The 13,658-nt window shown below is 43.4% G+C and overlaps 1 protein-coding gene across 1 annotated transcript in view; it reads left to right on the forward strand.

Moving 5' to 3' along the window:
- Positions 1-907: 907 nt before the first annotated feature.
- Positions 908-13,658, forward strand: part of kifap3a (kinesin-associated protein 3a) — a 29,386-nt gene continuing 16,635 nt past the window's right edge. Inside the window, exons 1-11 of the mRNA XM_041040045.1 lie at positions 908-1,009; positions 1,841-1,972; positions 2,255-2,400; positions 2,529-2,587; positions 2,716-2,857; positions 4,628-4,727; positions 5,737-5,861; positions 6,093-6,191; positions 6,826-7,004; positions 9,588-9,750; positions 13,153-13,253. Coding sequence (XP_040895979.1) covers positions 969-1,009; positions 1,841-1,972; positions 2,255-2,400; positions 2,529-2,587; positions 2,716-2,857; positions 4,628-4,727; positions 5,737-5,861; positions 6,093-6,191; positions 6,826-7,004; positions 9,588-9,750; positions 13,153-13,253 — 1,287 coding nt within the window. The 5' untranslated portion in view covers positions 908-968. The remainder of the gene's footprint in view (positions 1,010-1,840; positions 1,973-2,254; positions 2,401-2,528; positions 2,588-2,715; positions 2,858-4,627; positions 4,728-5,736; positions 5,862-6,092; positions 6,192-6,825; positions 7,005-9,587; positions 9,751-13,152; positions 13,254-13,658) is intronic.

The following is a 13,658-nucleotide window of genomic DNA, read 5'->3' on the forward strand; positions in this document are numbered from 1 at the left end:
TTGAATCCCTTGACAACTAAAACCTAATGCGTGCATGAATAAATAAATAAATATAACAGGACAGTGTGTTACAAAATGTTTCCTGTGCTCAGTGTTAAGGTGGAAGTCAAGAACTGAGGCGAGGCAATTTGAAGTTTCAAGAGAATCCACTTGTTGAACTCACAAAGTAAAAATAGTCTGAAGAAAATTTAAGCCAATAGCAGGTTGCATGAGTCATTGAGTAACAACCCCTAAGTTCACAGACCCTTTTTACCTCAGGTCAGGTTCAGTGTTATCTAACCCTGACTCACCCTGGTGGCCTCTGTGACTTCAGCCTGCAGTCAGACCATCCATCATATTATCTGCAGGTAGGTTCCAGTCTAAAAGAGGAGCAGTTTAGCTTTATGTTTGTAATCCCACTGAAGGAGAATGTCCATTATTTGACAACACTGGTTGCACGTGTTCAACAGTTTAAGATGAGTTTGGTTTTGAATATTTCTTTGTCATACATTTTTCCTTTATATTTATCTGTGCTGATTTAAAACTTGGGTCTTCTGAATATTGACTGAGTGATCAGTCCTGTATACTGTGCTAAGATCATATACAACAGTCCTCTGGAAAACCTTTTAATTGTTGATGCCAGTGTGTCGGAGAGGTGTTGACATTCTAATGTTTACTGCATTATAATACTGTCCAATACAACAACATCAATAAGTCCAGGCTTTAAAATGACCAATGGCTGGTTCAGCTTCTCTGGTAAACAGTGTAAACAACAGTGTCCACTCATTGTGGTCATCGGCAGGTTAACGGCAGGCTCGTCCTCCCGTACGACAGGTGGCAGCCGTCTCTGTCTGGTACCGGTGCTTGGGACTGTGTGCCGCCGCCCTGGCAACAAGCTGAGGAGAAAAAAACAAAACAAAACAAAAACAAAACATCCGCCCTGTGTCCACAGCAGCTGGAGCGGATGAGGCTTCTGTCTCTTATCTAAAATGGACAGTTTACAAGCGGAAGATCCGCGGTATCTGAAGAGGTAACAGCCGCTGCAGTGAAAGCTGTTAGCACATCATTCACGTCGGTAACGGTAGATAACCGGTAACTGCTAACGGTAGCTGCTCACGTTATGTCTGCTCAGGGTGTGCTACTAAAATCAATGAGCCGTGATGCTTCAATGTGAAGATAAAAAAAAACCCGCTGACTTCGGTAAATGATCGGTTGGTCGTTATTGACCTGCTGATTACTGTTTACACGTGTGATAAAAACATACAGTTTACACTGATTTTTACAGGAAAACGTCTAAAGATGTATAAACACCTGTGGTAGTTCAGGCTCAAGCGTTGCCATTAGAAACAGATGCATGTATTTATCTGCTGCATCTGTCCTCCGTTTAAAATCATTTAAAAATCTATGTTATGGAGCGGTTTCTCAGTCAAAGTGAAGTAAATATAAATGAGAATTACTTTTCATGATTGAGGATAAAACAGGATCACTTCATTTCATTTCCAACACCAAGTGGATATGAGAGAAAAACATGTCTGTTTAACTATTTAAAATAATTTGTATTATGAATATGAGCATAAAATCAGAAAGTATTTAGAGGATAGATCTTTAATGGCTGTTACTGATGTCAGCTTCCAGTGCTCCAGTTCATCCTGCTGGATGGGAAACTGGAAACCCATTTCTTAGTGGAGCTGGCTTTGTGCACATTGTCACGTTGAAACAGAAAAAAAGAAGAAATTTGGAAGAGCACTATTGTCTAATACAGTAAATGACTGTATGCTGTAGAATTAAAGTTTCCCTTCAGTAGCACTTGTATGTCTTTGCCTTTCCATCCACACGTATTTTGTGTGTGTGTGACCCACAGGAGAGTGAAGGGCTGTACTCTGGATGTCCATCCCACTGAGAAAGCCCTTGTCGTTCACTATGAGGTGGAGGCCACGATCCTGGGAGAGCTGGGGGATCTCATGGTTGGAGAACGCAAAGAGTGTCAGAAAATGTGAGAAGAATCACTGAGTTGAGGCTTTAGACTTTACTGTCATACTGTAAATCACCTTTTAACTACCTGCTTCATGTGATTAGAGGAATAAGTGTTGAACCTTAAGGTCTTCAAGAACAAGGAGATTACTTTTAAACCAAATTATGACAGTATGACAAGCAAATCCCAGATTATATCTCCTCCTGTATCATGGTTCAGATATCTGACAACTTGTTGCCCAGTGTTCGGTTGCTCGTGTTTTTTTTTTTTTTGACCGTCTGTGTGTGTATGTGCCGCCCTCAGTATTCGCCTGAAAAACTTGAACGCCAGCACAGACACGTCCTCTTTGGCTCGGAAGGTGGTGGAGGAATGTCGTCTGATTCATCCGTCTAAACTCCACGAGGTGGAGCAGCTGCTCTTTTATCTGCAAAGCCGCAAGCAGTCAAATGGTAAAAGAACTTTCACCTCGTTACGAATAACTCTCATATATTCATAGTTGACAGCGTTCATCATGGGAAAGGTGGAAGTAGTTTATCATCAGAGGATTATTTGTGATGCTGAGCGTTTCCTTTCACAGACAACCGCGAGAAGAAACGCATCTCACCTCGAGACTTCACACCTTACGCAGGAGTGGAGGTAGGAACCGAAAACAAAAGGACGCGTGTAGGAGCCCTGCAGCACGATATTGTACAATGTGTGTGTTTGTTGTGTGTGCTTATACAGTGGAAAAGACATTCTTGTTGAACTGTTTTCTTGTCCTCCAGTTGGACGAGGAGGCGAACATCAACAGCATCGATGAGTATGTGGAGCTGCTGTACGAGGGTATCCAGGAGAAGATCAGAGGAGCCACGCTCATCTTCCAGCTGGCCCGTAACCCGGACAACCTGAAGGAACTCATACAGAACGGTACCTGTCCACACTTTGACTTAACAAAGACTTTAATCAGTTTAAAGGGCTGGGGAAAAAAAAGACACTGTCTCACTTATCTCTTGTCATCCATTCAGATAGTTTTGTTTTTATTTGTTCAGGTTTCATTTTGTCTGTGTCTGCAATTTCTTAACATCTGTCTCCAGAAACAATGTCCCCGTTACGCTGGTTAATCCACAGAGTCAACAGTATTAAATAAAAACTGCAGTTCCAGTGAAAACCAATCCTTTAATATGTTTTTTTTATATGAGACACACACAAGCAGATTGAGGTTTTAGTGTGTACAGCTCTTGTTCCACTGATTTTACTCCCATTAACTTTTTTCCTGTGTATTTGTGTTTTATCATGACTTTGAGCCTGGAACACAGCAGAAATACAACAACAGGAGCCAACACCAGTATTTTGATGTTTTATACTAATACTGACACTGATACGTTTTTTTTTCCGAATCACAGTACGAAGGAAAGTTCAGAGAAGGTTAAACTTTCCATCCCCATCCTAAAATAACAAAGAGGTTTTTTTTTTAAAGAGACTGACTCTTCTCACTTACTTATTTAACAGTTTTAAGAGACAAAATGATCTTTTGAAAAAGAGGACAAAAGCCTGATGGAGTGCTGAGTGAAATATGTTGATCATGATTTGTCTTACAGTAAATTTGGGTTTTGAACTTGTTAGTTGGATAAAACAAGACATTTGGTAAAAACACTTTGGGCTGTAGGTCTTATGTTTCATTGGTCAAACAGTTAATCAGTTAACTGGGAAGATGGTTGTCACTTTAATCGTTAATAAATGAATCATGAGTTGCAGCTGTGCTCAGGTAAAGGGAGCAGGGGGAGCAGATTGCAACCAGTTTCTGCTCAGAGATGATCTCTGGTGTCCTGTGAGTGGCTCACTCCATCTGCTGTTATCAGGTGCCAGCTGATTAAACAATCAACAGCTGAACAATCTCCATCTGCCAAGAAGGGCCTTTAGATGGGGTTGAAGGCTCCATGAAAAGCTAGTAAGTGGACCTTGAGGAATGAACTAAGTTATTAGGAATGCTTTTATTTTCTGGAAACCAAATTATCAGTTCATTTTTAAAGTTCAAACCTCAAACAGTTTTGCAGCCGATCAGGTTAAAACTGTATTTGGATGAAAATCAGAATCGGTGTAGAACTCCGTGTCTGAATTCTTTTTTCCGCTCGTCCACTCTGCTCCTCCTTGGCTTGAAAAGAAAACACAGCTCAGCTTCAGTTCTGCTCCCTTCCGTGACAACCGGCCTGTTTCTTCAGCAACAGCACGGAGCCATCATCCTCCGCAGCCTTCATGAGATGGCACTGCTTCATTTGTATCTGTCATAAGGCATTGTCCGCTCGCTCTGTCTGTCGCGCCGTATCAGCCGGTCCAGTGTTGATAAGAGCCGAGTGTTCGTGTGAACCCAGAGGCCTGGGGTCAGCTCGGAAAGAGGAGACGAAGCCTGGGACGCATGTCTTTACGCTGAGAAGCACCCATAGCTCAAAATCCCCAAGGAGCCTCCGACCTGATCACATTCCCCCACGTTTCTTTAGATGAACCTCCCGCTGCTCTGCTCTCTGCTCAGTCTGACTCTGATTGGCTTTCACACTCAGTCGCTTTGTGCTTTGTTTTTATTCCTCATCTCTTGTCTCTCTTTTCTGCATTTTCTCCTTTTTTTTCTGTACTTCATGTGCGTGTGTGTTTGAACATGCATTGCAGGTCTTTGTTGATTTGTGTTTGTGTGTCTGTGGTCAGAGACGGCCCTCGGAGCCCTGGCCCGGGTCCTGAGGGAGGACTGGAAGCAGAGTGTGGACCTGGCAACAACTATCATCTATGTCTTCTTCTGCTTCTCCAGGTAAATAAGCAAACTCTTAATTGTATGAGTATGTTGAGTCTTGATGAAGGTAGGATTTAATGCAGGACTGTTCATTAGACTGCATTAGTTTTAGCTACATGTAAATCAGACCAGATCCACTGGCATTAATCCATAAAGCCTGACTCACAGTCGCTGCTCCACTTCATCCCAAAGGTATTGGACGGGGTTGAAGTCAGAGCTCAGTGCAGGCCAGTCAAGTTCTTCCACACCAAACTGGGAAAACCATTTCTTCATGGAGCTGATCTTATGTTGAAACAGGAGAGAGACAAACACAAACTGTTGACACAAAGTTGGAAGACACTGTTGTAAACACTGTTGTCTTGAATATCAGTTCACTTTAGTATTAAGATTTTCCATCACTGCAGCTAAAGAGCAAAAAACCAGATCCAGACCAAAAGTACACAAAGACGATGTCCACATACTTTTGTCGTGTAGTGAATATTTTGATGTACTAGACGTACAAAACCCAGGATTCTGCATGAACAACTCTTTGTGTGCAGTATTTCTGAATTTCCGTTTTAGCAGCACTGGCCCTTCCACTGCTCCCCCTCTTTCTTACAGTAGTCCTCCACCTTTGGCAGCGTACCTAGCACTGAAGTTTCACTCTCCAGCTGGGGGCTCGGAAACATTAAAATTAGCCTTCACTAGAATAATACATAAACGTCTGTCAGAGCTGATTTAGGCCTGAAGAGGATGTGTACGCCTGAAAACTGATCGTCCTTCTTGGCTGGTCTCCATGTCCATGTTATGCTATTTGGATTGTGAAAGGATTCGGGTTGGACTGATTGTAAGTCGGACCGGGACGCGCTGTTTGACTGAACGTGTTTTGACTTTGACAGTTTACTTTGTAAACTACTTCAGGGGTGACGGACCGGGTCGTTTTAATGACAGCTCCCAGCTGAAATCCCAAATATGATTTCAGTGTTCAAAATCCACTTTTGGATAAATGGACGTCTTTTTCTCTCTCCCTCCTCATTTTCTCCTCCAGTTTCTCCCAGTTCCATGGCCTGGTCACACATTTCAAGATTGGGGCCCTGTGTATGAACATCATCGAGCATGAGCTGAAGAGGTATGACCTCTGGCAAGATGAGCTGCAGAAGAAGAAGAAGGCCTATATCCTTTCAGCAGTCATCCAGCTGAAGCATTTCAGCCCTTTTTTTTCCTGAATAAAATAGATGATGTTAGAGTTTTTTTTAGGTGCAGTATTTATTTGTAAATGGGAGTTGATAAATTCAGAACAGTGGCAGTTTTCATGGAAGAAGAGGACAAATCCTGGGGTTATTACTATGACACACTATTCAAGGGTTTTTTGGGGGAAGATTTGATTTCCTTGACTGATTTCACATGAAGAATTCTCTGACAACCAAAATCTGAAGAAAGAACATGAGAAGTCCTTCAGAAAGTACCAGAGTCTTCTGACCAAGCAGGAGCAGCTTCTCAGAGGTACTGTGAACTGTCTCTGTTCTGCTGCCATGTAGGAGTCAGTGGATTAAATCCTCACACCACTGATATGAATCATGATAAGGACATTTTTGGAAAATCGTTTGATTTTGGTTAATCCAGTAAAGACCTGATAAATTGAAACACTTCATCACATTGATTCAACGGTCATTAAAATATCAGATATTATCACAAAGCAGCTCTGTTCATTGTTTTGCATGTTAGGGTTTTTAGGTTTTTAGCTGTGGGATCAGCACAGTCTGTTTTTAAGACTGGGTCTGGCAGTTTACTCCGGACTTAATTGAATTTGGCGAGCTCTTACACTGCCGTTGAATAAGGTGCTGTGAGCAAACATTAGTATACTCACTGTGACTCCAGGCCTGTTCATTTAACCTCTCCAGATCTGTTGCCTCACGACTGGAGCAATCAAACAAACTTCATTTAAAATTCTAGTGGAGATTTCCAGAGTGTTTATTTATTGCACATTTCTAATCTCAAGTGCTTTGAAATCAAAACAGTTGAACACAAAATATCAGAGTCACAGGTATAAGAACAGAAGAATAGACTAGTGAAGAAGAAAAAGTAAATTCTGTTGAGCGAGCTGGTTCTGCACTGTCCGCCATCTTGGACCCCGTAGTTGCCCTGTGCCTGCTGCTGAACCTGGCTGAGGACACCCGCACGGAGCTGAAGATGAGGAACAAAAACATCGTTCACATGCTGGTGAAGATCCTGGACCGAGGGGACGAGGAGCTGCTGCTGGTGGTGGTCTCCTTCCTCAAGAAGCTCTCCATCTTCATGGAGAACAAGAATGACATGGTGAGAGAGGGAACAGACGAACACTGCTTTGTACATAAACATTTCTACTACTATTCTACTTTTTACTAAAAACGCTCAGCACGTCCTTCATTTCTCTTTTCTGCCCTTTTCCCTTCTTTGCATCCTAAGTGAGATGAAATAAGAACTGATTTACCTGCTTTAACCACATATATGCACCTCCCTGAAGGCTACCTGCCATATTCTGCATTCATTCAGGGGTACATGTCCACGTCCTCACTATATTTATACAGTGTGTCCACAAGACGCGGTTAATACAGTCACAGCCCGTGAACAATGGAGCAGTACAGATGTCAGGATGTGACGTTAGGTCGACAGAGTCTGAACAAACCACAACAACCACGGAGGAAGGATTTGAGAAGAGTCTCTTAGGGCTTGTAGCTGTTGGCACTTTTGTGCTCTGACATTAAAGATGTAGTAACCTCCTCCACTGCCATCGACATGTTTACGTTGTGCAAAATCAGATGTTACAGTTGTGATTTTTCCGCCTCTGCCAGGGATGATTTGGCCCTGGCCCCTCTAAGCCCTAAGTGGATATATTTATAAACCTCAGCCCCATCCAACAGCTGTGGAATAAACTACAGCGCAGACTGAGTGAGGCCTAATCACCAGCATCAGAGCTGGACCTCACTAATTCTGTAATGTGTCCGAATGGGATCAGATCCCTGCAGCAGCTTCAACATCTGGTGGTGGAGGCTGATAGAGCAGCACATTAATGAACACGTTTAACTGTCACAGATGGGTTGAATGTTGGTGTCCACATAGTTTTGGCCATGCAGGATCTTTTGTTACTGCTGTCGGTCGTCACTGTCACTCTTTCTCTGGTTGTCGATGTTTGTTGACATGAAAATGGCATTTTGTTTTACTCCTTTGTTCTCTTGTTGTGGATTCTGGATTTTAAACAGGATGATTATTACACAATTGTGACTCACAATGATTTAGCTCATGTTCCTCTAATTCAGTAACAAACAGAACATTAATCATGGATTTGTTTAGCAAAATAGAAAAAAATAATCCCACAATGAAGTTATAAGTAAAACTACACTAAGATCAACAAAGTTCTGGGTTAACTCGACAGCTTGTTGGAGCAGCTCGTTGTTTGTAATACCTGGCGTCTGTGTGTTGGACTGTTTTTATGTCTAGGATTAATTTGCTCTTAGAGAAACAATGTTGTTTTCTGATATTTAAGATGAAATTGTCAAATTTAGAGGAAACAAACTTTCTTTATGTTTTTGTAAAACATTCCCAGGTCGTCCTGATAAATAACTGTAACCCTGTGGTAAAAAAAAAAATGCCAGTTTGAAACCACACTTATCAAATTTCAATTTAAAAAATGCTTAGAGGGTCCACTTTAGGCCACGTGTCCCACAGCGCTCGTACAGGAACCTCACTGCTCCGACTTTCCCTAATCCAGCCCCACCTGGTTCCAATCTCTCTTAGTTTGTGGGTCTTTATCAAAGCCAGACCCTGTTAGGAACTGGTTTTATCTCCTTGTTTCCCCTTCAGTGTATCTTTGATTCAGATTAAAGAACCCTTCAGGGGGTTTAGACCCACTCAAGCATGTGTCCAGCAGGAAAATCGTGGTTTCAACACTCTGACCCAGTTGGGTATATCAGTTTACACAAGGGGAAAGGCTTTTCCATTTAAGGACATGGATGTTTAATTGATTAAAAAAAGACTACACTACTATCACTTAATGATACAGTATGTCATATGTCAGTAAGTTTTATTTACTCAGTAAACATGTTGTGACTTTCTTCTAATCAGATAAGACTCTGACACAGTTTGATTTTTTTTTTTTTCCTGCTGTCACTAATGGAAGGGGGATGTCAGTGGTAATTGACGCAGGCTGCAGCTGATTACGCTGCTCGAGGTCTGGTTTGTGATGGTGTGACTGGAGCTGGTTTTGTGCACAGTAGCAGCGAGTGCATTTTAACTGGGAGCAGGTTGCGTCACCATGATGTCGGCCTTGCGGGGAGACCACAGGAGGAGGAAGCAGACGTGTTAACACGTAGCACTGGACTGACTGGCACTGCTGTGTCACCCTGACAGTCGCTGTGACAGCACATGGGTGGAGTCTGAGCACGTCCACACATCAGTGACTGCCAGTCCCTGAAGACAGAGGCGGCAGACATGTGTTGGTGTCGTCAGCTCAACACCTCCACCTGCCTGCGGGTCATGTGAACCCTCTCTAAGCTGAGTGCTAGGCTTCAACAGAGGAAGACAAAGCTCTGTGCAGACGTCACTAAACACATTCAGGATGTCAGAACACACTTTTGTGTTTTCTCCGATTAATCATATTGTGACACAGTTCCTGTTTCCATTTGTAACTTTTAAATTTAAATCATATCACAACCTTTTGTAGTACAATGTTTTTTTTAAATATAATTTATCACAAAATTGTCTTTTGGCCAGTCCAGTAATTCCATTTTGAAGAAAAACATGTTTATACTCCTCATAAAATACATTTTTGGGAGAGACATGTCAAACAATACCCAGCCAAATTACTGTCCCATTCCTTATTTCAGCACTGTTATAAAATATTAGGCATCTGTGTTGCTGCAGGCTGAGATGTTGGCCGTTGAGAAGTTGGCCCGGCTGGTTCCCTGCGAGCACGAAGAGCTCCTGAGCACCACCACACGCCTCCTGCTCAACCTCTCCTTCGACATGTCGCTGCGCAGCCAGATGGTCCAGGCCGGACTCATTCCCAAACTCTCCTCGCTCCTCGGTAATCAGTCACTGTGTTGTACTGATTGTGTGTTAGTGTTCCTGTGTTTGTTTTGTGTTTGTTCCTTCAGATTTGTTTATACTGATTCGTTGTGTGTGTGTGTGTGTGTGTGTGTGTGTGTGTGTGTGTGTGTGTGTGTGTGTGTGTGTGTGTGTGTGTGTGTGTGTGTGTGTGTGTGTGTGTGTGTGTGTGTGTGTGTGTGTGTGTGTGTGTGTGTGTGTGTGTGTGTGTGTGTGTGTGTGTGTGTGTGTGTGTGTGTGTGTGTGTGTGTATCTGGGGTTGTACTACATGTATGACCATTAGAAAAGTGACTTCCTGAAAGCTTCAGAGCATGCCATTGGAGCGTTGTCTCATCCGCGGGGTCGTGCGACACGGTCAGAAGCATCTCTGACGGGCCCTTTGAAGCCTCTCAGGGGGAGGCTCGGGTAACGGCGCATAATTAATATAATATATTTGTTAGAATAACATGCCAGAGCCTCTACACAAATGTTGTTTTTCTAGGAGCAGGCCGGAGAGGCGGAGGGGTCTTCAGAGATTTAGGGAGGGCTGTTTTTTGGGAAGTAGTGGGTGGGGGTTGCTCATGCAGGAAGCAAGGCACACACATAATATAAGTTAACACTGAAATATCACGCCTGCTCAAGGTTCTGACACCGTTGGGTTTGCCTGTATTTGTGTATTTGCGCGCGCGTGTAATTCGCTCTGTATGTGAGCTGAGGTGTCATTAATCATCTGCTCTCACTGCCAGCAGTCCTCCTTTTAACTGACACACTCTGCATGAGGACTCGGGTCTTATCTTTAAAGGGAACAGACAGGGGGAGGCGGGTCTGTCAGCCTCCACTCTCTCCATCCAGACCTGACCCGAGGTCACGACCCCTGATGATAAGATGAAAGTGGAGAGGGAGTCTTCACTTGTCATCATCGCCTCCCTCTTGATGCATCCCACCACCACCTGAACTCGAGAAGAGGATTCCTCGTTGTTTCTTTTCTGTTTTACAGTTTGTGTACAGGCAGTTCATTCACTGTTAATTAAGTTTAGTTTTAGCTTTTATTTAGGAAGCAAAATTTCCGACCATTGTCTGTTTCCAATGTGAGAATGTGTTAGTCTGTTTCATATCATCGTGAACTGAATAAGCGTTCTGCTCCATGATGCAGCATGTTGACTGTTGTTACATTGCAAAGACAAATTAAGAAACTGGAGTGGGGGTGGGGACCTCTTTAAAAGCACTTTACCCTGTTATGTGGTGTGTGACGTCTCTGAAGACCAAACCCAGCTTGCTTATTTATGCAGAAAATGCAATAACAATGGAGCAGCACTGTCCACAAACCGAGCCCAGACGCCTCTTAATGTGTGCGGGTGTAATTTTACGAAGGTTAGGCGGTTTTAAATCAGGCTGGGGTGTAATTGGAGTTTAGCTCTCCCACTAACTGCCCCTGAACAGTCTAGTTAATTCTTAACAGCTCCCCCTCACCTTTTTTTCCTCTCTGCTGCCCCAACCCTACCAGTGTTTTGAACATTTAATGGGATCTCTCTCTTCGCCCATAAAGGATCCTCCATGTTCCTACCGGCAGAGAGAGGGCGTTCGGCAGGTCTGGAGGAGCTTATTGCCTCTTTGTGTGTGCGAGTGTGTGTGTGCGAGTGTGTGTGTGTGTGTGTGCTTGGTTGTTTTCATGTGCATTTTAAGGTACTGGTTGAGGTAAAGGATTGCTAATGAGAAGCACATGTTCTGGCCAATCGCTGGCTGTGCTGGAAGGGCCGGAGCAGTGAGCAGCGTAGCTTTAACTTATTAAAGGCAGTAAAATTGATGCTTCCTCCTGTTTTCCCAATTAAAGCTAGAAGCCGTCTCTCCTCGGCCCTGTCTCCCTCCTGTGATTCCAGGGGTTCACTGCGCACATCTGGATCTAATAGTCAACGATAAGGCTCCCTGTACAGCCAGTGACCGAACACGGCTGGGACCAGTTTTAACTGGACCAGGTTGGGGCTTTGGAGGCTGGTGGGCATTACAGGAGGTCTGTCAGTGGTTCGGGTCCAGTGAAGAGCTTCTCTCTTAACACTTCTCTTAATGAAAAGTCCCCGGGTCAAACTCTGGTCTGAACTCTATTAATTCTCCCTGGCTGGCTCCTCCTCCAGGCCTCCAGCTCTGGTCAGAGGTCAAACTCATAAAGGTCCCAGGCTCAGTGACAGTCTAACACTCAATCCATTCTGCCTTTATCTCCTTCATGCTGCTGCAGACACTTGATAAGCTCTCGATACTGCAGTGATAGGGAGTGTGCTCAGTTTAGTGGGTACATTTTAAAGGGTTAGTCTTCTTACCTTTAACAGTTTCTATCAGTCTCATGTCTCATGGAGGTGAATGGAATTTAGTTTGTGATGCCCACATCATTAAAAAAAAATGGATGGACACATTCACCTCTCCTATGGGATGATTGTGTTACTCTTTGTCTGCATTTGCTGAGATTTTCTGAGGTTTTCATCTTATTCCACTGCTCAGAAATGGCCAAATATAAACAAACGTGGCTTTAAAAATCAACATGAATGTGTCCTCCCACAAACAAAGTCCTGGTTCCTCTGGATAATCCACAGACCTCACTGTCAACAGTTTTCTTTGGAAGGTTTCTTACTGAAGAAACCTCTCACAGTGAGGTCTGTGGATTATCCAGAGTAAGTGGGTCACTGTTTCTGGAAAGAAAAGTGCAAGAGAAGGTTTCTTTTTTCCTGATAAGACTCGCATTGTTCTGTATTTTTGTTATTGTCAGCAAATCTCCCACATTTGGTGCTGTAGGGAGTATTTGGGGCAGCAGAATGATGTGTGTGTGTGTGTGTGTGTGGGACTGAGTCTAAATAAACTAAACAGTGTATGTGTTCATGGTAAGGAAGGAACATGTCACCCAGTGCAACAGCGTGGCTCACCGATGTGGTTTTTAAATGTTTTTGGAAACAATAGAGCTCTATGGAGAACAAAGATATATCAGGAAAACCACAGGTCCTTAAATGCACCACAAATGAAATTCCAATCATTTGCATTGTTTTGGTGTACAGGCAGAAATCTAGATAAACAAATACATTAGAAAAGATATTTTTCCTTATTTGTGTGAACTGTCCTTTAAGCAGCAGTATCCCAACTCTGTTCCACAGTTAATCTCTTAAATATCGTTTTTTCATCTTTCTAAGCTGCTTGACAGACGACAGGCTGAGAAACTGCAGTCGACTGGTGCTGATTCTGTACCAAATACCAATTGACCTCCAACAGGAATCGCTGTTAAAAAAAAGGCCATTCAGCCCATTAATATTTTCAAAAAACACACAGCTCTCCTAGATGTGGTCATTGGCATCCCGCAGAGCGTTACGGCACAACCAGTCATTCATCCATTGACTTCCCTCCTCCTCCTCTGTTTATGTTGCAGCTGACGAGGGCCAGAGACAGCTCAGCATGTGCATTCTGTACCACATCAGCATGGACGACAGATTCAAGTCCATGTTTGCTGACACAGACTGCATACCGCAGGTAAGGCTGGCTAATGTACACCGCCAGCAGACCAAGACAGACACATTAGCATCGGCAGCTAACGGCGTCCGGGAATTAATGCATGAGAAACAGAGCGAGAGGGAGGGACGCACACCACATCTGGAACCAAGAACCACCAGAGGACGGCTGCTCAGTCTTCTCTCGTGCAACGATGACAACTCTGTTTTTTCTCCTTTGCTTCTCTTTCCACTAAGTCTTGAAAACATCCTTGTTGCCATTTCACCCTTTCCTGTCTTCTCCACGTAGTAGCCTTGTAATGTCCTATATAAAGACGGGACATCAGCATAGAGACAGAAGTCTTTGTCCAGCGTTGTGATCATGAAATTGAAGTCTACAGCTGAAGCTCAAACTGCTTTGGGCTGATTTCTTTCAGCTTTTCGATCA

This window comes from Toxotes jaculatrix, chromosome 6, assembly GCF_017976425.1.
Source record: "Toxotes jaculatrix isolate fToxJac2 chromosome 6, fToxJac2.pri, whole genome shotgun sequence".
In the NCBI taxonomy this organism is placed as follows: Eukaryota; Metazoa; Chordata; class Actinopteri; family Toxotidae; genus Toxotes; species Toxotes jaculatrix.